At 39.9% G+C, this 26,345-nt stretch overlaps 1 protein-coding gene across 1 annotated transcript in view; it reads left to right on the forward strand.

The window, feature by feature from the left end:
• SPTBN5 (spectrin beta, non-erythrocytic 5) overlaps positions 1-26,345 on the forward strand; it is a 91,168-nt gene that overhangs the window by 24,142 nt on the left and 40,681 nt on the right. The window contains exons 23-33 of the mRNA XM_032113171.1: positions 65-251; positions 1,443-1,643; positions 2,670-2,786; positions 3,345-3,508; positions 5,249-5,381; positions 6,220-6,365; positions 7,568-7,682; positions 9,608-9,718; positions 10,825-11,004; positions 14,419-14,622; positions 15,857-16,006. Coding sequence (XP_031969062.1) covers positions 65-251; positions 1,443-1,643; positions 2,670-2,786; positions 3,345-3,508; positions 5,249-5,381; positions 6,220-6,365; positions 7,568-7,682; positions 9,608-9,718; positions 10,825-11,004; positions 14,419-14,622; positions 15,857-16,006 — 1,708 coding nt within the window. The remainder of the gene's footprint in view (positions 1-64; positions 252-1,442; positions 1,644-2,669; positions 2,787-3,344; positions 3,509-5,248; positions 5,382-6,219; positions 6,366-7,567; positions 7,683-9,607; positions 9,719-10,824; positions 11,005-14,418; positions 14,623-15,856; positions 16,007-26,345) is intronic.

Below are 26,345 nucleotides of genomic sequence, written 5' to 3' on the forward strand. Positions count from 1 at the left end.
TAATTCCCTCGGCAGAATGAGGACAAAGCTTTGTTTTAACATATATTTAATGGATGATCCATAGGTTTGAGTCTTTGCAAGCACCTCTTTATGAGAGGCGTAAGCTGCTGGAAGCTGCTGTGGATCTTTATGAGTTCTACCATTATCATGACATGGAACTGAACTGGATCAATGAGCGCTTGCCTATTGCCCATTCCACCAACTGTGGGAAGTCCTTGGATGTGGCTCAAAACCTGTTGCAAAAGCACAAGGTAACTCCTTTAATCAAGTGCATTATAGCATGGTGGCACACTGCACTTCACCTCAGCCTGCAAACCTGCACCTGCACGGTCAACACTTCCAATGAGTACATTCACTGATTCCAGCTCTAGCCCAGCTAAAATGGTTCAGTGGGTCGGCACAAATCAGCAGTGTGGTGATGGTTTTCAGAACAAATACAACATTCCTGTGAGAACCGCAAAAATTTGTCATATTATGGAGTATTATTAATCTGAGAAATTGCATAACTCTTCCCATTAAAAGAGGATAAAAAGCTAGTGTATCTGACACTAAATAGAAAAAAAGAGGGGTCTTCCCTATGTAAGTTGAGCTGGGTTGAGTATTTTGACTGTAACATACTCATCCTATTGTAGTTTTCTGCTTGCTGCTTCATTATACATGCAATCTTGAGGTTTGTCCATAGTGGATTTTGTAGGAGAGCATATAACAGGCATTTAAAAAATATTTTAAATCTGTACTGCTTTTAAAATGGTTTGAACAAGATACAGTGACTGTATTTATAAATATAGGTTAATACTGATTTCTGGGGAGTTTGACTCTTTGTAGCAGTTCCTCACAGCCAGAGGGGCACCTCAGCTGTCCTGCACCACAAGCAGTGCTGGATTTTTCAGCACCTTAATTGCAAGTTTCATGAGAAAGGTTATAAGACCAGTGGGGAGGATTCATGGAGCAGTAGTTCAATAATTTTCATGGTACTGATGACAATGTCTTTCTCTGCATCATCCTCAAGACTCTTCATCTTCTTGGATATTTTATTTTTCCATCAGCAGCTCAACACTCTTTTCCGATTCCCCCAGCTTTGTGTCTCACCCTGTGATCTGCTCCATCTCCCAAACCTCCCTGGCTGGACAGGAGAAGGAGCATATTCATGGTAAAGAGAGGACGCCAGGAGGACTTTGGTGTGGGGAAGTTAAGGGATGTGTGCTGCTTCCTTACATACCCTTCCCTCCTCTCTCAATGGCAGTACCAAAAGCAGAGCATTACGTGAGTGGGGCTGGCACCCCAGCAAGTGTGGTAGAAATAAGACAATCCTGGTGTCCACTTGCTGTACTCTGGTCACTGTCACCAGCTGCCAGTTTTGCTTAGGATTAGGAGCACACAGAATTTACTTGTCCTCACATTTCCTTCCTTTATTCCTATTTTCTCTTTCGTCTCATTCCCAGGAACTGCAGGCAGAAGTGAATGCTCACAAACAGCAAGTCCAACGGGTCCTGGATAAAGGAAAGACAATGATTTTAGGCCAGCACCCATCAGCTCAGAAAATAAGTGAGAAATGCCAGGAGCTTGTGACTGCCTGGCAGGGCTTGGAGAAGTCCTGTGAGGAAAGGATGAAGCAGCTGCAGCATTCAGTTGGCTTCCAGGAGGTACAAATTAAAGCAAAGAGTTTACACAGTAGCTTCTTCAGCAAACAAGAGGACCAAAGTGTTAAAGTGAATTAAAAAACCAGCTTTGCTGGGCCTGGTATTCTCTTCAGTTGCTTGAGTCCAGACTCATGGGAATGAATGAAGGGCTGGATTGTATAGTTGAATGTAGCCCCCACTCCAGCCCTGCTGCTCTACAGGCTTCCCTTGGGTTCTATACCCAGCCCCTGTGGCTGTGGACAGAACATGCTTTTCTCCTAGTAGTAGCTCCTTTCTCTGTGTCTTTATACAGTCTCTTTGACTTAATTAATGTAATGGATCCTGAACTGGCCCTTCATACTGGAGAATTATGACATGGAAATCAAAAAAGAGGGTACTTCTTGTGCTAGCTGTTCTTTACCTGTTTCAGGCAATAATGTTGCAGGCAATAAAGTGTTACCGAGGAGCACATAACATTCATTCACCGTCAGAGCAAGTTAGGGATTTTGGCTCTATTCTTTTCTATGAGCTTCTGGACCTTCATGCTTAGCTTGTTAAAAAAAGAAAAAAAAAATTGCACGCAAGTACGTATCCAAATTTTCTGTCATCAGTGGGTCATGTAGGGGTGCAATTATTCAGAGAGCACATGCAGTTTTGTAGGCATAAACAACATTTGCACAGAGTTCACAGGCCCAGCTAAAGTATGTTCCCTGGAGTATTTGATCATCTGGCTCTTATTTCATCTATCTGTAAAAACACTTTTCAATACTCTAGACTTTATGAAGCCTGGTTCTTATAGTGAATTGAACTTCTCAGGCAAGGGAAGGAGAAGTGTAACACTGATATTACACACTTAGTTATCCTGCACTGAAGTCTTTCATCTGTGACCCCTTCATTGTTTCATGTTTTCACAGAGAACAGTGAACTAAATATTTAATAAAACATAAACTTTACAGTGCACCATCTATTTAGAATTTATTAGGTAAAAAAATGACATGAGTGTTTTGAAAGTTGAAGTAAAAGTTCACCTGTTTTCTCTTTAACTCATAGTTTTTAATGAATACTTCAGATCTGGAGGCTTGGATAGCAGAAAAATATCCACTTGTGACAAACAAGGACTATGGTAAAGATGAAGATGGAACACTGAAACTCATCAAGAAACATAAGGTATTTCTCTGCTTAAATTCTGTAGGCTAGCCTGATCTTTTGGTCTCTCTGCTGTCATAAAATTTTTTGTCGCATTGGTAGTTGAGTGCCCAGCCATCTACAAGATATTTTGCATTGATATATGTCTACATATGGATAGACTGATAGAAGAGATCAGTGCAGTTTACTAACATGTTTGGAAAAATGTAGTTTGGGGAAAAAGGAGGATGGTGAATATTTTTATATTTTTCTGAGGCCAAAGCTGAGTATCTGCTTTTCAGTTTCAACAGATGCATGCAGAAGCCTTATAATATTTTCCTAAAATCAAAGATACAGATAAAGTATTAATCCAGGAATGCTTTACTTTTAATTGTCTTAATCCATCTAATTTATTTTGATTTCTGTACTTTTTTTTTTTATGTTGCTAGAAAATACTCTAAAATTGATCAAGTCTTGGAGATGCCACATCCTTCCCAAAAGTACTTCTCTTTCAATGGCTCAATCACTACACCCTAGGCTGTTCACTAATGGTGGATATCTTGGGCACCTGGTTCTCAATTCACTGTTTTACTTTGTCAGGCACTGGAGCACGAGATTGCAGTTTATCAAGATTTGTTGAAAGAACTGAGTGAAAGTGCCCAAACTCTTCCTCTTGAGAGCTCCATCCAGTATGTTGAAGTTGATGCACCAAAGGAACAAGTTCATTCAAGACTCCAGGAGTTACAGGAGTTAGCAGCAGCAAGGTATAAAACAGAACTACCCCTTGGGTCCTAAATTAGATTCAAAGCCCACTGAAATCTATAAAGGATATCTCCAGTTACTTCACTGGAATTTATATTCATTCTATTATAAATAATTTATTAATTATAATTATAATGGGGTTTTATTAATAATTACAATTTTATAATTAAATTCTATTAATTATCTCCTCTTTTTTCAATTTTATTTAGGAAATTGCTTGTTTTTTATTTATAATTCTGTGCATTTATGAGCTTTTCATTTTACTAAGCAAGACCTCTACATTTTATTCAAGGAGTTTTGCTACATATTAAGAATTTGATACCTACAAATTTCCTCTTTACCTTTAATCATCCTCCTGTAAAGTGAGTTGAGGTGCCAGATTCTGACTTGCATTTGTGGGATTTAGACTCTGCTATCAATGGGAAAAAATATTTTAGAAGGTTCCCTTAATGCTATTGAAAACTACTTAATTTTTACATATAGTAAGGGAGACAATAATGGATACACTTATTTATATGCTCAGTGACTGTACTAGTATAGGAAGGCTTTTATTCTTGAATGAATAAATATTCTTGAATGAATGAACTTTTCATTTCACTTTCTTTCAGTTATTATTACAGCAAGATGTTCACAACAGGAGAGTTGGCTTGTACGGAGAGTGTTAACATTTCTAGTTTGTTGTCAGAAAGGAAAAAATGTCTGAACAACTTAGATTGTTTCCCCACAAATATTTCACTCAGAAAAGGAATGGGGCTCTGCAAGCAGAATAACAAATAAATTAATCTGAATACTAGAATAATCGAGCCTAAAGAAAATGCTGGTGTTCCACCTTTCCTTTTTATTCTTGTTTACAGTTGAAAAAGTAAAAGCATCAATAGAAAGCCCTGTGAAAGAAAGGTTCAGAAAAAGAAATAATCTAGAAATATCAAAACATTTGTGCGTGTTGAACACAGAAAGGTTTTGTTTTCATTCTTTCTAAATGTTAAGCTGGGTCTCATGGTGCCTTATTGGTGCTCTGGTTTGTACTGCTGGTCTGCGTTCTCCTTGGGCTGGACTCTTAACAGGTTGCATCTCTTGTGATGAACATTTGGGATTCAAAGTGGGAAGCCAGGTTCTTCTTTCCTGGAATATTTGCACAATGGCCAGGCAGTGCTAGCAGATGAAAAATTGATGTATTATTTGTTGTGGAAGCCCTGTAACATGTCTGGTTGAATTATAAAATAATCTAGACCATTTGAAATATGTGACAGGTTGCAACAATTCTGCCAAACAGGCAATATGAGCAGAATTACAGCAAAAGGCTTTCATAGCATCTGCTTTCCTGATGCACCACCCTCAGAAACATTTCCTTCTTGTTTTCATAAGCAATTCAATAATCTTTAGAAAGACAGATCAGGACAGATCTGGAAAAAAAAATAAAGGGTATACTTTGTCATGGGAAGAAAAAAAACAGCAAAAGCAACAACAAACCCCAACTGAAATCAAAAACAGAACAGGGAAAGAGCTCAGATAGGCACAGTGCTCTTCTGGGAAACCCAGCTAATGAGATGAGCGTCACCTGGCTGACATCTGTCATCCTACAATCATAATTTCCAATTTTGAGAAATAGTCAGCTCTTTCATTAAAGAGAATGAGTCTTGATGGTGAGAGGTTTCAGGGAGTCACTGGAAGAAAGTTACTGACTTCTGTTCTTTTACATTGTTTTGGTCTAATTATATTATCTTGTCTCCTTCCCCCAACAGAGGGAAGAAGCTTGATGAAACTCTTGTCTTGCATGAGTTTCTACGAGAATATGAAGACCTAGAGGACTGGATCACTCAGCAGAAACAAACAGCCAGCTCTGAAGACTGTGGAAATGATTATGAACATGTCTTGGTGAGTTTTTTGAGTAACAGATCAAAAATCAAATGAATTGCATGTAGTGAGACTGTAAATAGATACCAAGGTTGTTCTTGAAAACATAAAAGACAGAATAAGGAGTAAGTATAAATAACTGAAGGACGGGAAGAGATAAGGATGAAGAGTGGGTGGGAAGGATTGAAGAACAGGCAGCACTACATCCTGTTATCATGAGGGCTGAGGTGTCTGAAACAACTGTGTGCTAAAATGTCTACACCTTCAGAGAGCAAATCATTTCTATTTTTAATAAGCAGATATTTCTGTATGGTATTCATTTAGGATTTTATTTTTTAAATTGTGATTGCTGATGTACAGACATCTCTAGGTATACCTTTTCACATGGCGCAGAAACCAATCTAGTGTCAGCCTGTTACAAATCAACAGCCATTCAGAATCTTCATTCTTATAATTTATTTCAAAATATCTTGTGTCCTAAACCTTAAAATCAGACTACATTATCCATTTACAGTACCGAATACACATTTGCATTTGTTAAGTGAAAACACATAATTAATAATTTATATAATATATAATATAATTAATATAATAATTTCATTGCACATAGAATGTTTGTTTCTATTCCTAGTAATAATGTTTCTGCCTCCCATCTGCATCACAAACCTCATCTTTTGCTAAGAGTTTGAAGCTCCTCATGGTCTTTGAAGGTAGAATCCAATCATTCTCTGCAGTTTCTCCATCTCTAAGTATTATCAGCTTATTACCTGGCTGTGCTCTGATAGATGAGCAGGTGTGTTTGGAAAAAGAGAGCACTCAAAAGAGTTTTTTTTGGTTATTCTTGTTTTCCCTTCAAAAGCAACTTTGTGCCAAATACGACACATTCCGACACCAGTTGGAAGCGGCTGGGAAAAGAGTTGTGGCTTTCCAGCAGCTGGCAGACAACTTGCTGAACCAAGGGTATTCTGAGTCATGGGAAATTCGGCAGATGCAGAAACAACTAAGGTAGGAGCCTTGTGTTAGCTCTAAAACGCTTTGTTCTTTCCATTTGCTCTTGAGGAGGAGGCAGTAACAAGAAACTAGACAAGGATAAGTCATGTCCTCCTAATTCTCTAATTGCAAACTATGTGGTTGTCTCACTGGTACAGAGCTGCTGCCAGCCTCACTTAAAATTAGCATCATCTACTTGCTGTTTTGGGTTCTTCTAAATTGCTTTGGAGGTGCTTTACAAGTAAGGATGAGTGAACTTCCTTCGCCTTTTGAAACAAGATCACCAGCTGAAAGACTTGGAGTTTAGATGCTTTTTATTTCTTCTTGTTTTTGAGTTTGAATGCCATGACTGTTCTGCAGAATAACATTAAAATGCTCTGAGCTTCTTAGTTCTGGTATCAGTCCAAACTGGCCCAAAGGAGAAGTATGTCTGCAGGCAGTTGTGGTCACCACAATGTAAAAGAGTTATTAAGCTATTAGAGAGCATCCAAAGGAGGGCCACAAGGATGATGAAGGGCCTTGAGAGGAAGCCATATGAGGAGCGGCTGAGGTCACTTGGTCTGTTCAGCCTGGAGGAATCTGAGAGGGGACATTGCAACCTGCAACTTCCTCATGAAGGGAAGAGGAGGGACAGGCACTGATCTCTTCTCTCTGGTGACCAGTGACAGGACCCGAGGGAATGGCCTGAAACTGTGTCAGGGGAGGTTTAAATTGGATGTTAGGAAAAGATTTTTCACCCAGAGGGTGGTTGGGCACTAGAACAGGCTCCCCAGGGCAGTGGTCACAGCACCAGCCTGACAGAGTTCAAGAAGTGCTTGGACAAGGCTCTCAGATGTATGGTGTGATGCATGGTGTGATGCATGGTCCTGTGCAGGGCCAGGAGTTGGACTTCAATGATCCTTGTGGGTCTTTCCAACTCAGGATATTCTCTGATCCTATGACTCAGTCCTCCAAGTACTGCATAAAAATCCTGAAAAGTGCAATTGAGAGGGGAACTCTTAAATAGGACCATTTCTTTAAGTTCCTAGAGCAAGCAGGAGGACAGAGCAGGGTGAGAGCCATGCTGCCACTCAGAGAATCACTCCAACAGAATTTAATGGCAGGGATGAAAAACAAAGCAATAAGAGGTTTTGTTTTCAGTCTTTCTTCAGACTGTTGGTCTCCTTTGTTCCTAGTTTAATGTTTTACATGGTTCTTTTCCCCATCCTACCTTGAAGGAACTCTTGGGAGGAGTTGTTAGAAATTACCAGATTACGAGGTGAGCGGCTGAGAGATGCTGAGGCGGTTCACAAGAGTTACCAAGATCTGACAGATGCTCTGGCCCATATTGAGGTAAAAATTAATGGGGAAATCTCATATAATGCAAAATTTATTTCAGCTTTTTTTATGGAATATGCTTATGATTCTCAGCACTCTTACTCCTGACTTCAAAAAAATTCTCAGTGAGAAGCCAGTGTGGTTACTCACAGCATTAAAAAAAAATCCTGGATAATCCTTAGACTCTTGACTGGTTACTTTAGGAGAACCATTGGTGAAACAAGATAGAACTGGAGTTGCTGATCTGTGAGAAAAGTTGAGAAGATCAGGGCTTGAACTAAGCTGCCTCACAGTGCAGTGCATACAGTACTGTTGTTTGCAGTCATCGGGCTAAGAAACTACTGCCTTACCGCGGCAGTTCTTTGTACACTGTTGTAATTTTATGTGTGCTGAAGAACTGTCCTGTGAAAAAGGCATTTGTGTGGGTTACAGTGACCATTAGCCTGGAAGGCTGTCAAGCAATCATGTGACCTGATGTGCAAAGCTGGGCCAAAAATCTTTTCCTCTCATGCCAGTGCCCCAGTACTGGCAATAATTTCAAACAGTCCCAGTGTGAAAACTAGGGGCAGAAGTCCCCCAAAATAATCTTCAGCGTTCTGTTTTATCTGAACATCCTGAAGAATTTCACAGAGAAACCACATCCTTGCTGTAATGAGAGGTGTGGTTTCCCTAATGCAGATGTTTATAGGAGGCAGTGATCCAAGGGGTTACACTGTTTGCAAGGCAATAGGGCTTTGTTTGGTTACATGCGATGAATTTTCTACTTGTTTGTGCTGGCAGAGGCTGCCCTATTCAACCATGTTATTCCTGTTTTCTTCCCCTGCCATGAATAGAAATTCAAACATAATATTTCACTGTATACCAGCTGGGATTTTCCGAACCTGGTGCCTATTTAACTTCAGTGATGAAGTAGTTAATGCTGAGACAGTGACAAGTAAGGGTTCAGAAACACTTCACAGATCAGCTGCTGGTTTATCCCCATGCTTCATTTGGTCCAGGCAACGACTACACCCACTACACCCTTCTTGCACTGCATATTGTTAATATCTTCACACCAGGGAGGGAGCGCAGTCATCTCATCCACCCCTTCCTGTGTATGCTGGTCAGAAGTGTATAAGGGAAAGCCCATTCTCACAGGAACATGGTACGAGAAGATCTTGCTTAAGTCACCAACTCCAGTGCCATCATAATATAGGCAACTACAGCATGCATCTCCTTTCATAGCACCTTACCGAGATGTGTTGTTGGTGTCCCAAACTAGTGATTCTGTTGCAGAAATGCTCTTCTCCAATGGTGAGAAACGTTCTGCTAATTTTCTCTAAACTGACCTGGAAAGAGTTTCTAATAATTTTATTCTAGCAACAGTGCTGTTCTCCAGCTGAAATGACTTTTCTTTTTTCATGCATTTCCAGTGCATGTCTGGGTAACAACTAAATCCCCTCAGAACCTTTGCTGAATTAAAAACATGTTGAAGTTTCCATTTATGTAACGGTCCCTCCATTTCTCTCATCTTTACAGTGATCTTTCTTGTGCATCTATAGCTAAAATCTTATCTAAAGATGGTTCATAGGAAGACCACCTGTATCTCAAAGAATGGGCTAAAGCTGTTGCTTTTAAGAATTTGCTGTCACTGCAGTAGCTGTTCAAGATTGATTTCCAACACAAAGCCTCTAAGACATTTTCTTGTATTGTCTGATCAAGAAAAGACACGAACCTTCATTTCTAACCATCCATTTGAATAGCTTAACCATTAAGATATTTAAAAGTGAGTTACTAGGAGAGATTTTTCTGCCTTCCTTTTACCTATCATAGTTGAGTAACTCAATGTCCTCAACTGTGCAGTATGAGTTAGAGTACCCAAAATTATTCATGTAGGCTTGTAGTGATAATTGCTTGGAAGTAGGAAAAAACCAAAGCTTTCTCTAATTGCTTCCTTCTAGGAGAAGTCCAAAAGTATTCCAGATGATGTTGCTAAGGACATGAGAGGTGTGCAAACCCAGCTCCGAAATCATGTAGCCTTGGAGCATGAGCTCTCTGGGAATGAGCAGCAGGTAATGACAGTCACTTGTGGTCTTCAATGTGTAGCCAAAGTTTAGGTTTCCAAGATGAGCATAATAATAATTTGGTATTGTGAACCAAATTATTACTGTCTCTCACAGGAAGGCTGGAAATCTCATGGGATTTTCCTTGATTTTCTGGGGCTTTTCATATATTAAAGGTCTGATGGCAGTGATAAACTAGGTGTTTAAAACTTTTGAAATAAGGCACATACTGTAAAAACTACTGACTATTGAAGTGATTCATGGGGATGTTTTTGAACACGGTTTGAAATGCAGGATTATGCCAGGTTTTGTGATATGCTTATCATCTTCTTCAAAGTGTTCCAAGTGATTACAAGGAAAAATCCAGAAGCAGAGAAAATTAACATTGATACAAATTGGACTGTGAGAAAGAAGGATAGGCATCACAACACAAATATGTAAAGAATTTAGCTCATGAGAACACCTATCTTGTATATGGGAGACTTGATTGTCTTCAACAAGACCAATAAACCTAGTATGAGTTTTCTCTTCACTGCTTTGTTTAATGCATATAAGATTATACAGTAGTATATGCAGTATAAAGCATAGCATGAGTTATATTGAGATTACTGAAATAGTTATCCAAGTATTATTTATCAGTGGCCTCATATATTCTGGCTTTGGGGCAGTAACATTAGACTTGATCCCATCATCTGCTTGTTAGTTTAAAGGGAAAAAAGCATGAGACATGCATGAAGAGAATGTAGTCACAGTTAAGCTATATGGTCAACGAGGAAAAAAGAAATGGTTGGCTATTACTTGCATTATAATAGTAATTATAATACTACTTGTATTATTCATATAATAAATGGTATAGTAAAAATGGAAAACAAAATCTGGCTGCCTCTGAAAAATCACTGTTGTGATGAGCCTTGGCAAACACTGGATGTCACTATTACTCCATAGAACAGAAATTATAGAAGTTTTTGTTTCATATGAGAAAAATTAAGTAAGAAAATGTTGCTTGAATTGTATTTTCATGAACAGAAAAATAGCCCTTATCAGAACTTTTCTAATACTAGCAGGATCTCCGTGACACTCTCCTTCTTACCCTCTTCTTTCACCCCTCTGTACAGCTGCAGGAGCTGATCCACTCTGCAGATCAAGTGCTGCCCCATTGCTCCAAGAAGCAGGTGGAAGACCTGAAGGCAAAGCAGCAGGCAATAGTGACCAACTGGAAGGCCCTGAAGTCCAAAGTGGAGCTGCGCAGGAGACTGCTGGAACAAGCCTACAAGCTTTACGAGTTTCAGGCACATGTAAGTGCTCACTTCTGCCCTCTGTCCCTCGCTGCTCGGGGGAAGGTTGCCTGCAGTGGGTGTGAGTCAGAGGTGCACTTCCAAGCTGCAAAAAGCTGCAGGTGCTCTCTGTGTTATCAGTCAAGCATCCAGTGCTTGTAGATGTTTAGAAGGGTCTTATAGGATAAGGATCTTTTTTATAGGATAAGGATTTTTTACCTTCTGTAAAAATGGAAGCTTACATCTAGATGTGTAAGGAATAATTGTCAGCTTTCAGAAGTGGTCACTGCTTTGCAGGTGTAGCAGTAGTCTTTTCAAAGACTTTTCAATTTCCACTGAGTAAGAGTGACAGAAAGAGATGTTACTTTCCCGCTTATAATGCATAAAAGTTTGTTCTCTCTCTGTCAGGGCATGCAATAACCCTTGGCTAACTTAACTCATGGAATGTATCAAATACAACTCACTGATTTTTACACTAACCTCTCAAGTTGCTCAAACAGTGACATGGGTGTATCAGCATAACATCATAATCAGCAATGCACAGTAGATTTTTCTCCAAAGAACTCAGCAGGTCACTGAGCTATGATTTGCCATGGAATACTCTGCAAATGTCAGTAGTCTCAGTGAAGACACTTGAGCTACACCACTGCAAATCAGTAGATATTGCTGCAAGCACTGCAGGTGCTAAACCAGCAAATGTCCCCTTATATCATGAAGGGAGTTGCTAATGTAGATTTCTAGAATACATTTACATTCTTTTATTCTTGAACTGTTCCAGGTGTAACTACTGTGCTATTTCCAGATACCTCTGGTAGTTCACATTTTGTTTCTATTTTTAGTGGGAAGCAGAGAGTGTCTAGAGTATGTTCACCCGGAAAAAATGTGCTGCAAGTTTGTCTTAGGGCTGTAATCTGGGATCAAGGCCACAACAGAGTGTATGTGGTTCTCTTTTTTAGCATGAAAGGCATCTTCACATTTGATTAATCCACTTTAAGTCTCTTACAAGTGTTTAAATCAGCATTACTTGTCATATTTTATAAAAAGAAATATTATATAGTTAGAGAAAAATTATGTTTATGGCAGTTGGGGGTTTTTGAGGATTTGCTTGGTTTGTTTTTTAACCGTTACAAATTCCATTATCATACGCAGAACTACTGATTGGGAAAATTAGTGTGATTCTACTGATGTAGGTGAAAAGTTCATTTGCCCACTGTCTTTCTAACGTCTCTAGGACTGATAGGAAGAACAAGGCAAACTTTTAGAATGTATTCTTCTATCATAGATTCTTGAAGTCTTCAACCTGGAGGCATCTTCATCAGGAGGTGGATCTTGGTGGATTTAGCCATTAAAATGTAGTCACTCAGAGTTCACTTCTTTATTGATTTACTTCATAACTTACATCATAAATTTAGGTTTTGACTTCAGAGAGAAAATGTCAAGTTGTCCCCATCCTGTGGGAGTGTTATTCTAAGTTTTATTGATAGGATGATGTAAAACACCTTTGGTTTGAATTTTGTCTGAAACGTGTGATGCATCCTGTGATATGAATGACAAATCTACAGCTCATTTCTCACTCTGCCAGTGTGTCCTTTGATCTTCATGACTCTTAACATCATAAAACAAAATGACAAAGCCAGGTGACTGTATTCTCAGTGACATGTCTAGATGGGACTATGCCTCAGGCAAATCCCTGTCTCTTTGATGTCAGTCTGATGGCAAAAAGTATTCCCAATCCTCTCAACTTCCCAACAATAATTCCTGAAGAAGTGAAGAGCTGGTTCTGCAATTTGGTAAGCCTGCCTTTCTGCCCAGATGGGACAAGGCAGAACCATGCAGCCATGGCTAATAACTGTAAGAATTTCAATAACTCTAGGGTAGGTTAAAGCAACTTTGCTGCAGAATATCACCCATACTGCTGAATGCAGAGGCAACTTTGCTACCTTTCCTCTTTCACCTGTGCCAAGAGGTACACAAGCTTAATGTTAGTCACAGCTGTTCAGAGTACTTTTTTTTCATTATATTGTTCACATGCAGTCCACAGTAAAAAAATTATGCACAGATTAAGTGAAACTAACAAACAAAAAAAGAAATTTCCATAAAATGAGAATTCTGCACAATCATCTAGTGTATCTCCTTACACCCCATCAAGTGCAATTTTAATGTGACCAAATAGCAGAGCTGGTCCTAACTTAAAACACACAGCACAACAGAGGGTTTCAAATCTTCCATGGAACTTTGTCAAGGAAGATGAGTGTAGACACAGACTCAAAGTATTTCTGAATGATCTGAGGCTCTTATCCTGAAGTTTGTGCTAGGATCTGCATGATGTCAGTCAGGCTCTGCTTAGGAGTTTCCGGCAGACTGATGCCTACTCTATCCTTAAATATTGCTGGCAGTGGCAGTCTAGTAGCCTCTTATTGGCTCTTGACTTGTTCCATTGCATGGAACAATATATCCTGAGGTTTATGGAATTTTTCCTAATGCTTAGCTTAAAATCTCAGGGAGTTTTAGACATTTGCAGTGCCAAGTGCAATATCAGTGTCTACAGTGACATCCAGCTGTGTGAACGAATTAGTTCCACAAATCAAAATAGTGCCAACACGTGTGCACTACATGGGCCCCTTGAAAAGGACCACAGTCTTTATAAAGTCATTTAGTATCTGTGTTCACTGGCTTTAAAAAAAGCAGTATCTTGGCTTTAAAGCCTAAACTCAGGACCCCAAATTGGCCGGTTTCAATTTTGTGCGGTGCTTTTCCGAATTTATTTTTTCCTGGCTGTCTTTACAAGATTTTGATGATATGAACAAAAATCTATGGGTAAAATGGAGCAGCCAAGAGTCTATTTCCATTACATAGTTTCCTTCAGTGGAAAAGCCAGCAACCATTTAAAAGAGAAAGTTTTTAGTTTTCTACAGTAAAAGAGAGCACTTACTATAAATAATAGTCTTTTAAAATACATTTTAAAAACCTGAAAGACCATTAAATACCTCAAAACTGAATCAACTAATCCAAACATACTTAAACTATAACAAAACTTAAGCATCATATATAATCCCTTGTCTATTCCTTGCAGTCCTAGTTTTTACCAAGAGCAAAACTCCTACTGCAGATTCAAGTACAATGCCTAAAGTAAGCGGCTGTTGAAGGTGTAGAATCAAATGGAGGAAAAGACATACAGAGAACATCAAATTATTTTTACTTGCACAATTTTCTTCAATCACAGTTAGACAATAATCCTCAGGGATTTGTTTTAGAATTTTCTTGCTCATGATTGCTTCATAGCAGTACTCTAAGCACTAATGGAATATTTTATTTCTTATCTATGATTTTATTACCTATTATTCACTTAAAGTTGAGGAGTCAGCCTATGATTTTCCTGCCTGCTAACCTAAGCTTGAGCCCTAACCTCAACTTTCATATTTTCTTGGGTTCCAGGTGTGGGACTATATCTTATGGACAGCAGAAATAATAAGGGAAATGAGAGCCAAGGAGACTATCCGGGACATATCTACTAGCAGCCTGAGACTCACCCAGCATCAGCAGCTGCTGGCAGAGATCGAAGCACGAGAGGAGAAGTTCAGTCATATTGTACAGCTAGGACAGTCCCTCTTGCAAGATGAGGAAATGCCATCAAAAGAGGTAATTGAAACTCCTCTGAGTGCGGTCATACATATTCAGCTACTGGACCCCAACGTAACTACAATTTTATATTGTATCACACTGTGAGATAACAAAACGTGTACACTCACTTGTCCATGTGTATGACCCACATTTGCCTCAGTGTTTTACCTAGCTTGGGCACAAAAACATCTGTTCCATTTCCTACTTCAGCAGTAGATGAGTGGAGGCATCTCCTGAAGGTCCCCTGCAGCAGAGCTGGACTTATTCAAGAAGTTTACGGTGTTCTGAGAAATGGAGTCAATTCTACCAACTTCCCAAACTGGATTTTCACACAAATGCTACACTTCATATTACAGTGGTATATCCACACCAGAACAGTCTGGACAAAAACCTGTCAACCAAAGAATGAAAACACTCAAGCATATGAGAAAGTTTAAAGATTGATTGAAACATTTTCTGTAGTCAAGAATTACACTAGTAAAATATACTCCCTGGAAGTGAAAGATTTAAGTCAAAATGTCAGTTTACTCATGACAAATAGCTTCTGAGATTCTCACAGCATTTATTTCTTTTCCAGTACCTACCAGTTCATTTCTCCCCTGACAATTCATTAACACGTCTCTTGAGTATCTTCAGAAAAATGTAGTTTGTGCAAGTTACTCTCCCATCTCACCAAGCTATTTCCGGAATATTTGCTGAGTATTGCACTGTATGAGTATGGTAACTAGAAATCTTGCTGACTGTAAAGTCCTTTGCCTGTAGAAAAAGGTAGGAAAAATCATTTATAGAAGGCCTGTGATATACAGTGTTTGAAAGCTGAAATTATATGAAGTCTAACCTTGTGGCATGTATTCACTGGCTAGAAGAATATGCTAAGTTGATAATTTTTATTTTAATATCTGTCACATAAAAATTTGAAGTGCTGTAATAGCACACAATGTTTAGCGACAATGAAGAATTAGGATCCGATTCTAGAAGTCACACTTGAGAAACAGTAACCTTTCTTTGCTCTTGGCTTGGACTGCATATGTGCTGTAAGAAGCACTTCTCCATTGTTGAGATGAGGCACCTCTGATTATCCCTCTGCCCAAACAGTAGTGCTAGAACTTGTTCTACTTTTTTTCTGTTTAATAATTCTGTTGCAATTTAAAGGGATTATCCACCACTTCACTTAATCCTTTCTCCTCTCAACTTACCCATATCCATGGAGTATAAAGACCAACATGAGTTTTTAACTGGAAATTTTGTTCAGATTCAGCAGAAGCTACAGGCTTTGTTGGAAGAGAAGAAAAATGTATACAATGCATGGAGACAGAAGAAGGAGTGGCTGGAGAAAATACACCAAGAACAAATGTTCTACAAGGATTGGGATCACCTTGACATGCTCCTGAACTCACAGGAGGTGAGCAATTTATAAACTCGAAATAAGCAGTTAAACTCTTCAAGCATGTAAACTCTTTCAGACTAAAAAGGGCACTACTGCTCACCTCGAGCTTGAAATCCTTGTGTCTGTGTACAGACAAGACAGCCTCTTTGTATTGTTTGTGTTGTGGTATCACTTGGAGACTGTAGCAATGTACGAGATGCTCTCCATTCTCATGGGGCTTAGAAACAAATAGATGAACCTTACCTGAAAGGTAATTCACTGCAAATAAACATAAGAAGGAACATATGAGAGTCACAACAGAAGAGGGAGACAAGAGTCTAATATTAGTTCATTTTATAAGCAGATCTCAGCATGCCAGCTGCTTAACCACTGGCTTCAAAGAGGAAGGAAATTGTAAAGAGGGTTTGAAGGGAGTTTACTTTGCAGGTGTTGCTGGAATTCTCACCTCAGGCTGAGAGTTACACTGGGAAAATGCAACTAGTGGAAAATGGATGTTGGCAGTGTGAGTTAATACAGGAAAGTGAATTGACTTCTCAGTTCTACAAGGGCATTGATATGAGTGTGTAGAACAATAGTGAAAGAGTTTGTAAGGAGTATTAACTTCTGTTCAATGCAACTGAGAAAAACAAGCTAGTGAAATAGGCCCTCTCATGAGAAAAGAGGGCAGATATAATTAATGCAAAGAGACAGAAGGATGTTCTTACTATCATCATTTTGCAGCTCTTGAAATAGATTGATTTTTTCACCATTACTGAATTATATTTTGTATTTCTTGCACTTTCTTTGATTCATGCAACAATTTCAAAAGGTTCCAGTTCGAGGTCTGGCATTTGCTATTACAGAAAAGAGTGCAGTCGCTCTGCAAATTCATGAATTGATAGATTGCTGCAATTGTGCAGAGACTTGGCATGCAAGCCACATCAATGGGTTGCAGGCTGCCAAACTGAAGGATTGACACAACGCTGGAGGAGGTTGCACCTCTGGGTCATTTTTCATTAAGGAAAATAATCCTTGATTCTCCAAGACCACTGACAGCAAAATATAATGGCTCTCATTTCTTGCTGAGCTCTATTTTCCACTAGTGCTTTGCCCCAGCACTAAATCCTTTTGGAAACTGACTCTGTGCTGTGCCATGCAGTGAAACTTAACTCTTTGTGGCACAAAGGAACTTTCTGCTACTCCTTCCTTGAAGGAAATGCATGTTTGCATAATTCCTTGTAATTGGTTCTTCTGGCAAGTGTGACCTGCATTCTGGAGTTTGTGACATGAAACAGAGAGTTTTACCTAGGTTCAGGTTTCTGGAATAAAATATTACACAGTTCTGCCCACTCTTTGTTGCTTATATGGCAAATGACATGATTTGCGTTATATCTATCTCAATTCCCTACCAAGCAGTGGTATATCATTGTTAAGCTCCTGCATAGGAGCTTACCAGGGAAAATTTAAACTCTACAGAAGTTAGGCCACTGTATTTTTTCTCTTTTCATTTAATTGGTATCAGCAAACACACAGAAGCACTCTCACTACAGCATCTGTTTGCTCTATGTAATGCACAGGTAAATGTGTAGGAAGCTGCTGTGGGTAGGTGATTATTTTGCCCCTCAGTTGTGAGTCCTGGTTGCAAAAGTCTGTATTACTCATACATGAAGCAGTAATGCACCTGACACTTCTGGTATGGCCCAGCACATTCTCTACAGGTAAATGGCACTTCATATTACTTCTTTGTACAGATGAATTTGCTATTGCCACAGGCTGTGACGTAGACTGCCACAAAAAGGGTTGGGTGTTCTTCAGAGGCTAGGTAAATTCTCCTGGTGAGATCAGAAACCACAAGTTTCTTTAGCCAAAGCAAAGCCTGAGAATGAAGATTGTGACCTCCAGGACCGTGAAGCGCAGTTCTGTCATCAGAATCATTTTTCCCATAGTATCCTCTCTATGAACTTCCAAGGAGTCTGGTCCTCAGTTTTCCTCACTGACACTGAGCATTCAGAAGGTGGAACTTTTACTATCCAGTAAAGTGTGGATACTCGGCTGCCCCTTCCAACAGCCCTTCACACACTTTACAGTCAAGCTGTCTTCTGCAGCTGCCACTATCTGCTGTGTAGACCAGTATAAACAATTTGATAGTTGAGTGAGGTTCCTTAGTCACTACTTGTGTTTCACTTCTGTGCAGTTGAGCTCTTGGAAGAAAAATCTGCTCCTTTTGGATTGAACTCTGTTACTACTATATGGAGTTAAATGTGGCTGCACAGTGATGCAGACAAGCAGGATGATAGGAAAGCAGTTCTTTGAAACGTTTTCCAAAAAACTCAGCCAAGGCATCAAGTGAAGACACTCAAACCATTTTCCCAATTTCGTCATTTGCTGCTTTCAAGAAGGACGAAAGGAAACACACATTCAAAAAGCATTCCTGTCAGACAAACAAATAGAACCAATGTTTCCACCCTTTGAGTTTCTTCTCACTTTTGTGTTTGGGTCAAGGCTCAGTTACGTGCATTTCACTTCTTATGTCTGCAAAATGTCTGTGTAAGAAAGAATGTCATAATTTTTCAATCCTATTTTGCCAGTACTTCATATGCCACAGACCAGAAGCAAGAAACAGGGGAAGGAAGAAGGTAACAGAGGAATATTTTAAACTAAGAGCTACTACTGAGAATTGCTCTTTCATTCGCTGTCTGTGCCACTGTGACAGGTTTGACTTTAAGCCAGCATCTTATATTACATCCAAGTTACTTAAGCCTTCAAAGGATTTTTGCAGAATATTGTCTACCATTGTTCTGTGCTAAAGAAAATAGAGCAGATGTGAAGAAAATTAGGCAAACATCTATCTTTTATATTTTTTTTATTAATTCAGTTGTGCCATCAAATGGAACTTCTGTAGGAATCTCTTCTAAGACCTGCAAACTGAGATTTCGTCATTCAGAGTGCAGACAATTAACAGCTGAAAAAGGGAAAGAAGGAAAAAAATCATTTTTGCTTCGAGCAGAAACTGTGTCCAGTACTCTCTGCTCTGTTCTGATCTTTTCGCAGCAGCAGATCCATTGCTCAGGTTAGCTGCTTTTCTTTTTTTCACAGACGAAATAACAGCGAGTTTGCAGGCTGTCTCTGGCAGACGCTTTTGGCTCCCTCCTACTCTGTCTGCAGTCTCACTGTCAGAACACTCCGGGAGCAGAGCCGTATGCTCTGTAATTTATCTTTCAGCCCATCCCACGCTCATATCGCTTTGCAGACATGACAAGAAGTGGTAGCAGTTTTAGAAGAGCTGAGACTTTTTATTTTGAATGCGGATTTTTTTAGTTCTTTTTTTTTTCCCCTGAAGAATGTTTATTCATCTCTCATTCCTTTGCTTCAGAGGAAGAATGGAAATTTCCAGTGCCAAAGGAAAAAGGATTAGGACTTGGTTTTAAGCACAGGGGGAAAGGCAAGCTTCTGAGGCTTTGAATTTTGCATCACTTAGGACTAAGCTTCAGAATGTCATACAGGGACCATCGCTGCAAACCTTCATCTGCAACCTATGTCTCCACTGCAGAAGTGCTGCTTTCTTCCTGTAGAGTGAGCCCACCTCCTCCTTTTGAATCTGCTGTGCGGGACAGGCCTTTCCAAAAGATGCCAGCACCAGCTTGGCATCCTCCCACTGGTCAATCGATTGCAGAGCTTGCTCCTGGAAATGCCATCTCACCACCCAGCAGTAAATCTTACTGCTCAAGGCTAGATGTCATCCTGGCACACACAGAGCAGAGGAAAGGTTTTGGGAGCACTATTCACTGTGTCAGTCCTGATGAAACATCCACATGTTCCAGTGCTTGCAAGGATCCTTGGGGCCATGGATATGAGAGGTCTGGCACTCAGTCAACATCTGCATCTTACAAGCAATATTCAAAAAGAGAAAAAAGTGTTCGTCGTATTTCTCGCAGAAAAAGTGATCCCTTGAAGCTTGCTCTATCTTTGCCCTCAGATGTTCTTCCCTGCAAAGCTCCATCAAGCTGGACATCACGCCTAGACGTTGATCTTTCTGCTATTCCAGCTGCTTCTATGCTCCACAGCAAAAATCTGCATGCATCCCTGGACCCCTGTGATTCACTGCCACCCCAACAAGGCTCTAGCCAATGCAGTGTCCAAATGTCAGACCTCCACACTTCAATGAAGCTTTACATTTCAACGTGCAGCTTGACGATAAAGCCTTTTCGAGCAGGTTCCCATGGAAGCAGTCACGCTCATTCAAGTCTGCTCATGCCACAATTAGACAAGGTGCCTGAAACTCCCTCTGCTCTTCCAACACGATCCCAGAAACCAAAACAAGGTTTCCCTTCAGGTGGGTCTCCAGCCCTTCAAATCACAAGATTTCATGTGACTTCCTCGAAGTATCCTGGCCTTCCCCAGCAGACTTTATCCAGAGATATATGGCTGTCCCCAGCTGTACTCACTGGAAGAGAAAGTTCAATCAGTGGGAATGAGGTCGTGAGCAAGGATTTAAGTCCAGAGCTGATTGTCTTTCAGAATTATCCCTCATCTAGGCCAGAGTTTAGGAAGACTCCATGTGATGGTCTAACACCTGCTCACCACAAGGTTTCCAAAATCACCCTGATACTTGCCACACCTTGGACTGCTATGCCTATCCAGGTGGTAAGAGAATTTAGAAGGAGCCCAAATTCAACAGTCTTCATCAAAACACGTGATTCAGATAGAGCTGGTCCACCCTTTCACCCTGTGGAGATTGGGGCTGGCCTCTCTCTATCAGTGAACCCAGTTTGCTGCTCAGGATTGCTTTCTAGCCATTGGACAAGATCTGGTTTGAGACCTTCCCAGGAAGCATGCACTGTGAAAAGTGTTTGCCCTGACAACCTTGTGACAAACATACCAGCTCACACCACAGCTTCAACTCACAGAGGTGCAGAGGGTCCAGGGTGTCCATCTATCGCCGTCAACATTGCATCCTTTGGATCTGGGAGGAGAGTGGTGAAGATTTGCATTCCATTCTAGGAACACTTGCAAACAGAAGATCTACGTTGTGTTTAATCAAGTCATGTGGATTTCTTTTTGTGTGCATCTTGCCATGTTCCAACTCCCTAGAGATGACTAGGAGACAATGAGAAAACTACTTGTGTTCTGCTGTGTCCAAGGCTGCAGCTACAGCTTGATCCATCCTGAGTGAAAATAAGGGCTCTGCTCTGATCAAGCACTTAACAAGAGTTTCATTTTAACCATTAGAATGCTGTTGTTAACACAGCCTGCAAGTGCTTGTGGAGTTTGCATGATTGGCCATAGTGCCCAGCACTTTGAAGATTCAAGACTTCAGAGCCAAAAACTGCTTTTCTCCTCTGCTAGGTTGGACTTGATGATCTCAAAGGTCTTTTCCAACCTACTCAATTCTGTGATTCTGTAGTCAGTCTGGGACCTGGAAAAAATCCTCAGTGTAGTTTTTCTTAGTTCTTTTCTGTTTCACTGTTTTCATTTTCCTACTTGTCGAATTATGTTATATTTCTAAATGATTAATTCCTGGTTTTGTAACTTTAGAAGCAAGGCTTGTTTTCAAAAGCCGAAGTATTTAAGTGTGTAGGAAGACATCACTTTTTTCCCCTCTTAGAAAAGGAGAGGTACCACCCTTTCCTGAGGGAAACAAAGGGAATTTAATGTCCACAGCACATCAAATTTGGATATCCCAGCAAAGTTTCTAGCAGTGAAACTATGGGAAGTTTCAGAGGAATTTAGTCTGCTTTCAGACAAATGTTTCAAAAGTAAATATTTAAATTATGATGTTGTATGGATGTAGGATTCTTGTCTAACACTTAATACTTACAGGGTAGGGATCAAGAGTGTGAATTTTGAAGAAGGAGGAAATAGGTGTGAGGAAGGAACCATAGCGGTTACTGGGAAAACACCAGTTTTATCTCTGTGTTTTTTCCATATACATTTCCAATATGGGATAACTGTATTCTTACGCCAAGGAGAAGCATGCAGTGGGGAGAGGGAAGGAAATTGTAAATATATTCAACATTAGAATTTTGCATATAGATGGTGAGGACAGATGCCAATAATACACGTCAGTATGATAGAAAAAAACGTATGTTTTCTTTTCATAAACAACTTCAGTGTGTTTTATTCCTCTTGTGTTTGTAGTATGATACCTTCTTATAACTTTTACTGAAATGAAGCATAGTAAAACATTTTTGTGAACCTTATATAGTCATGGTATCGAGAACATTTACTTTGCTAAAGCAAATTTCTGATTATTTTCGTTAATTCTTTTTAGTATTTACTTTTATCAGAATTAAGTAAAATCAAACCTTATTCTTCTCTGTCTTGCCAGATAGTTTGGACTTGATTACATGCTTTAATTTTTTAAAACTGGGAATAATTCAGGCTTTTAGTACATGGTTAGAGCAGAAAAATTTTTTGTGGAGTTCCAGCAATCTCAGCAGTAAGTCCATGGCAGGCACTGAGGGGCAAAATCTGTGGAGCTTGTTATACTGTGAAGAGTAAAAGCGGAAGAAGGAAGTGGATTTGCACAAACACCTAAAATATATTTTATTCTAGAGAAATAAAAACTTCTCTTCTTGGAATACGAATTTCTTTTGGGGCTGTGTCATTTTCCAGTGAGTATAAATGCGAGGTTGTGGCATTCAGGGAACATAGTTATGATACTGACTAAAATGTTTCATTCAGTATTTCTCCAAAAGCTTGAATTGGCAGATGCTGTCACATACCTGTGTATATAGTATTGGTTTATTTTAAATGATTTTTTTAAATTGGACTTTGCTTTTAATTCTGCATTAGCTTGTATGAAAGAGGTCTTTCTGGCAAAAACTATGCAATTATCTCAGAAATAGGGGAAAATTCCAGTTCAGTAGGGTTAAAACCTCTGTTTCCATGCTTTAAACTGCTAATAACTTGAAAATTTATTCCAGAAAATCTCAGAAATCTCAAAAACCATTTTGTGGTTTCAAGCATCTTTGGAAGTCTTCATTTAAAAATGAATCTGTTTTATAGTGAGCCGCCAAGTCTTTTGTGCTTTTTGTGGCTGAATATTAAATTTCCAATGATGGGCCATGATTCCTAATAGAAACAATCTTGAGAGAAAGCTTATATCTGCTGTATGCTGTGGGAGACCCTGGTCTGTTGCCTGAGGAGAGCTATGCAGGGTTCTGTACTTGAAATCAATGTGTCTCATTCAAAGCAGGAGTCAGGAGGACTGTCTAAAAATATGCCAAAAAGTGATGTAACTGGTGACAGGCCAGCACTGTGGCATGGGAGCCAATTTTTATTCCGCTTTCAGACTGGTATAACACATGCTTACATGAAAAAAATGTTGTGGTTCTGACAGCAGTGGCTGTCAAAAGATTTCTGTGTAAAAGACAAATGGAAAATTTTTACCTCAGCAGCTCTCCAGGCAGCAGCACTGTTGGTGCTACAGGGGCTGCTCTCCTCTGAGCACATTGCCATTGCCTCACCTGCAATGTATGCAGCCACTTCCCTTTTGCAGCAATTTGCTTTCTGAGCACCCGTTTTCCTACTCAATGTCGAATCTTCGGTTGCCAAGAGCATTGGCACTGACTTCTACTTGGAGGACTTGGTCCCAAGCTTTCAATAGCCAGGAGGACTTCTTCCCACTGCTGTAACCTCCGAAGGAATTGATCTTTGAATGCCCAGTGTCATTTGTGCTTGGTGGATTTCAGCAGGAGCAAGGCACTGAGCTCTCCAGTGGCAGCTGCTTATGAGTCACCACCCCATGCCCCTGCTCTCAGATGTCTCTGTTCTCTTTCTCTAAGGAAAATAACCTCTTTACCAGCAGATGTCCCTTGCCTTTTTCTTCCATCAGAGATATATGAGCAGGAAAACAAATAGCTGAGCCTTTCTTCAGGTATCAGTTTCACTGCTAACAGTTACTAAATAAAAGTCCTGGAGGTAATTCCTTTTTGACCAGAAATGGTAGATAAAGCACAAAATATATCAAGAAGCTACAGTATTTTTAAAGCTGTGTTTAAAAGAGATGCAGCGTGTCTACCCCAAAGAGCAGTGGGCTAGATTCAGCTAACCTTTTATTTCTGTGTTAACAGCAGCAGTGTAAATATAGATGGTAATGATAAGTGTTTTAATAAAGCATTACAGTAGGCAGACCTGGAGCCCACACATTTTTCTTCAAAAGAGAAACTAAATCCAATAACACTCCAAAAAATATATCTCTCATAATTGCATAGACTTGATGAGTAGGATAGATCAAAGGATTAAAGTCTGAATGACAGAGTATCTGCCTTCTGATGGGGGTTGTGGATAACACAGAGGCATAGCAGGGGCATTAATCTATTTCTTTAGACATTCTGGTGATTTATGGGCCGGACTTACTATAAACTTAGGCCTTTTGTACAGTGGCCTTTCTCTCTTCTTGACGGTGATGATTGTGATGGGAATGGATTAGCATAGAGAAGTTTGAAAATCTGGCCTGGGCATGATATTTATCTGTGCATTTTTCTGTATATGCAAAATATTCACACCCCAAAAATGGGCCAGAACATCAGATCAAGTCTGGCTGTCAGTCCTTTTATCCACAGCCACCAAGGAGGGTTGAGAGGTGGCAGCAGTAAAAAAGTCCATCAAGCAGCTGAAGATCAAATCATCAAAGCAAGGTAGTGACTGAAATGAGGGTCTGTCCAAGGCAATCAGGGCAGGATCAGTGCAGCTCAATGCAGCTCAGGAGGCACTGATGTCCAGGGCTGAGCCTCAGAGAGATTCCCACATGGGAGCAGGGGTCCATCCAGGACCTGTTAGTGCAGTCAGATCCTGACAAGTAGGTGTGGATTACCCTGCACATGGGCTTACACTTGGGAAGCCTCTCCTGCAGAAGATGCCCTATGGGATGAAACAGTTGTCCAATACTTCTGTGCAGAAATGAATATCATGACTGGTTTTCTGAAGTAGTTGCCAAAGAATATCTTTTCCCTCTTATAGAAAACACTCTGTAAGACTGCTACAGGACTGTGTTGTTTTTCAAAGCAAGAGTGATCTCTCCAGATGTTTTTTTCCTGTGCACATCTAGGGCTTAAAGGCAGAGATTTATCCATGTCCTTTACTAGCCCTTTTCCAAAACATTTAGCAGTTGTGTTGTTTCACTGATTCTGTTCTGTTTCTTTCCTGCCTCTTAATTCTTTCACACTATATCATTGATCTCAAATTCTTCTTCCATCTCTGTTAATTGCACTTTACCCAGGCAAAGTTACTGATTGGAATTTCTCATCCTTGTCCAAATACTTGTGGTTCCATGAGCTCACAAAATGGATTCCACATTACACACTGCTGATAAATACAATCCCTCACAGCAATGTGATTTCCCAAACTCTGTCCAGCCATAGTCTCTTCAGTGTGAACCTTATCCATGGGTCTTCTTTGCTCATGTCCCATCAGAGCCTGTAACTGGGGATTTTATCCTTCTGTTGTCTCATTGCTGAACAAGAAAAGAGCCTGTGGGCAATTACATCCAATGAAAAAGAATAAATTCCTGCCAACCTGCAGAAAAGCATAGTTTTTTCTTGTTAATAGATGACTATATTCTTTTGCCTTTGGTAAAACTGAGTATAACAGAATCTATGGGACAAGTAATTGGGCAGTCATTTTCCTTAACACCAGAACAGAGTAAGGGAACACTGCAATGCCTTTGAGACGTGTGTGAATTAGTTAGAAAACGTGCACACTTGCACAGTGTTAAAAGGTGCAGAGGTCAGATTCCTTAAAACTGCATTTGTTATTTTAGACTAAAATGTTTCTGCATCAGAGATTGGCAGAACAGACAGTAAATAAAATTAGTGCAGAGAAGCTGGAATGATGGCCTGGAAAATAACAGATGTAATGCACTTGGTACAGGTGCAAGCAATGACATTTTTTCAGGAACAATCAGCTGCATAAATACAGGATAGGGACAAGCTGGTCTGACAGCAGTTCTTCTGAAAAGTTTCTGGAAGCTCATAGTAGACTGCAAGGTGAACTTGAGTTCGTGGTATTGTATAAAAGACAAGCATTACATACAGGCACATGCTTAAGATTGCAGCTTGGAAGGCATTCTGCTGTCTTCACAACCTTCACTCTGGCAGCCTTATTGCTTATTGACACTTGTTACATCAAGTCTCAAAATAAGTGGAAATGGAGAAAACCCAGAGGGGAGCAATAATTGGAATCAAAAAGGCACAGCTGTTGTGGAGTGATTGATCAGATCACTGTTATTTTAACCTAGAGAAGACAGAAATCCCAGTATGCAAAAATCTACAAACATGTTCAAGGCTGAAGCAAACATAAAAGGAATGATCTCCTGAGTGTGATGAAGAGGGCAGTATATAACAAGGTGTACTGATATCTAGCCTGAAAATGC

Source organism: Corvus moneduloides, chromosome 6 (assembly GCF_009650955.1).
Source record: "Corvus moneduloides isolate bCorMon1 chromosome 6, bCorMon1.pri, whole genome shotgun sequence".
In the NCBI taxonomy this organism is placed as follows: Eukaryota; Metazoa; Chordata; class Aves; order Passeriformes; family Corvidae; genus Corvus; species Corvus moneduloides.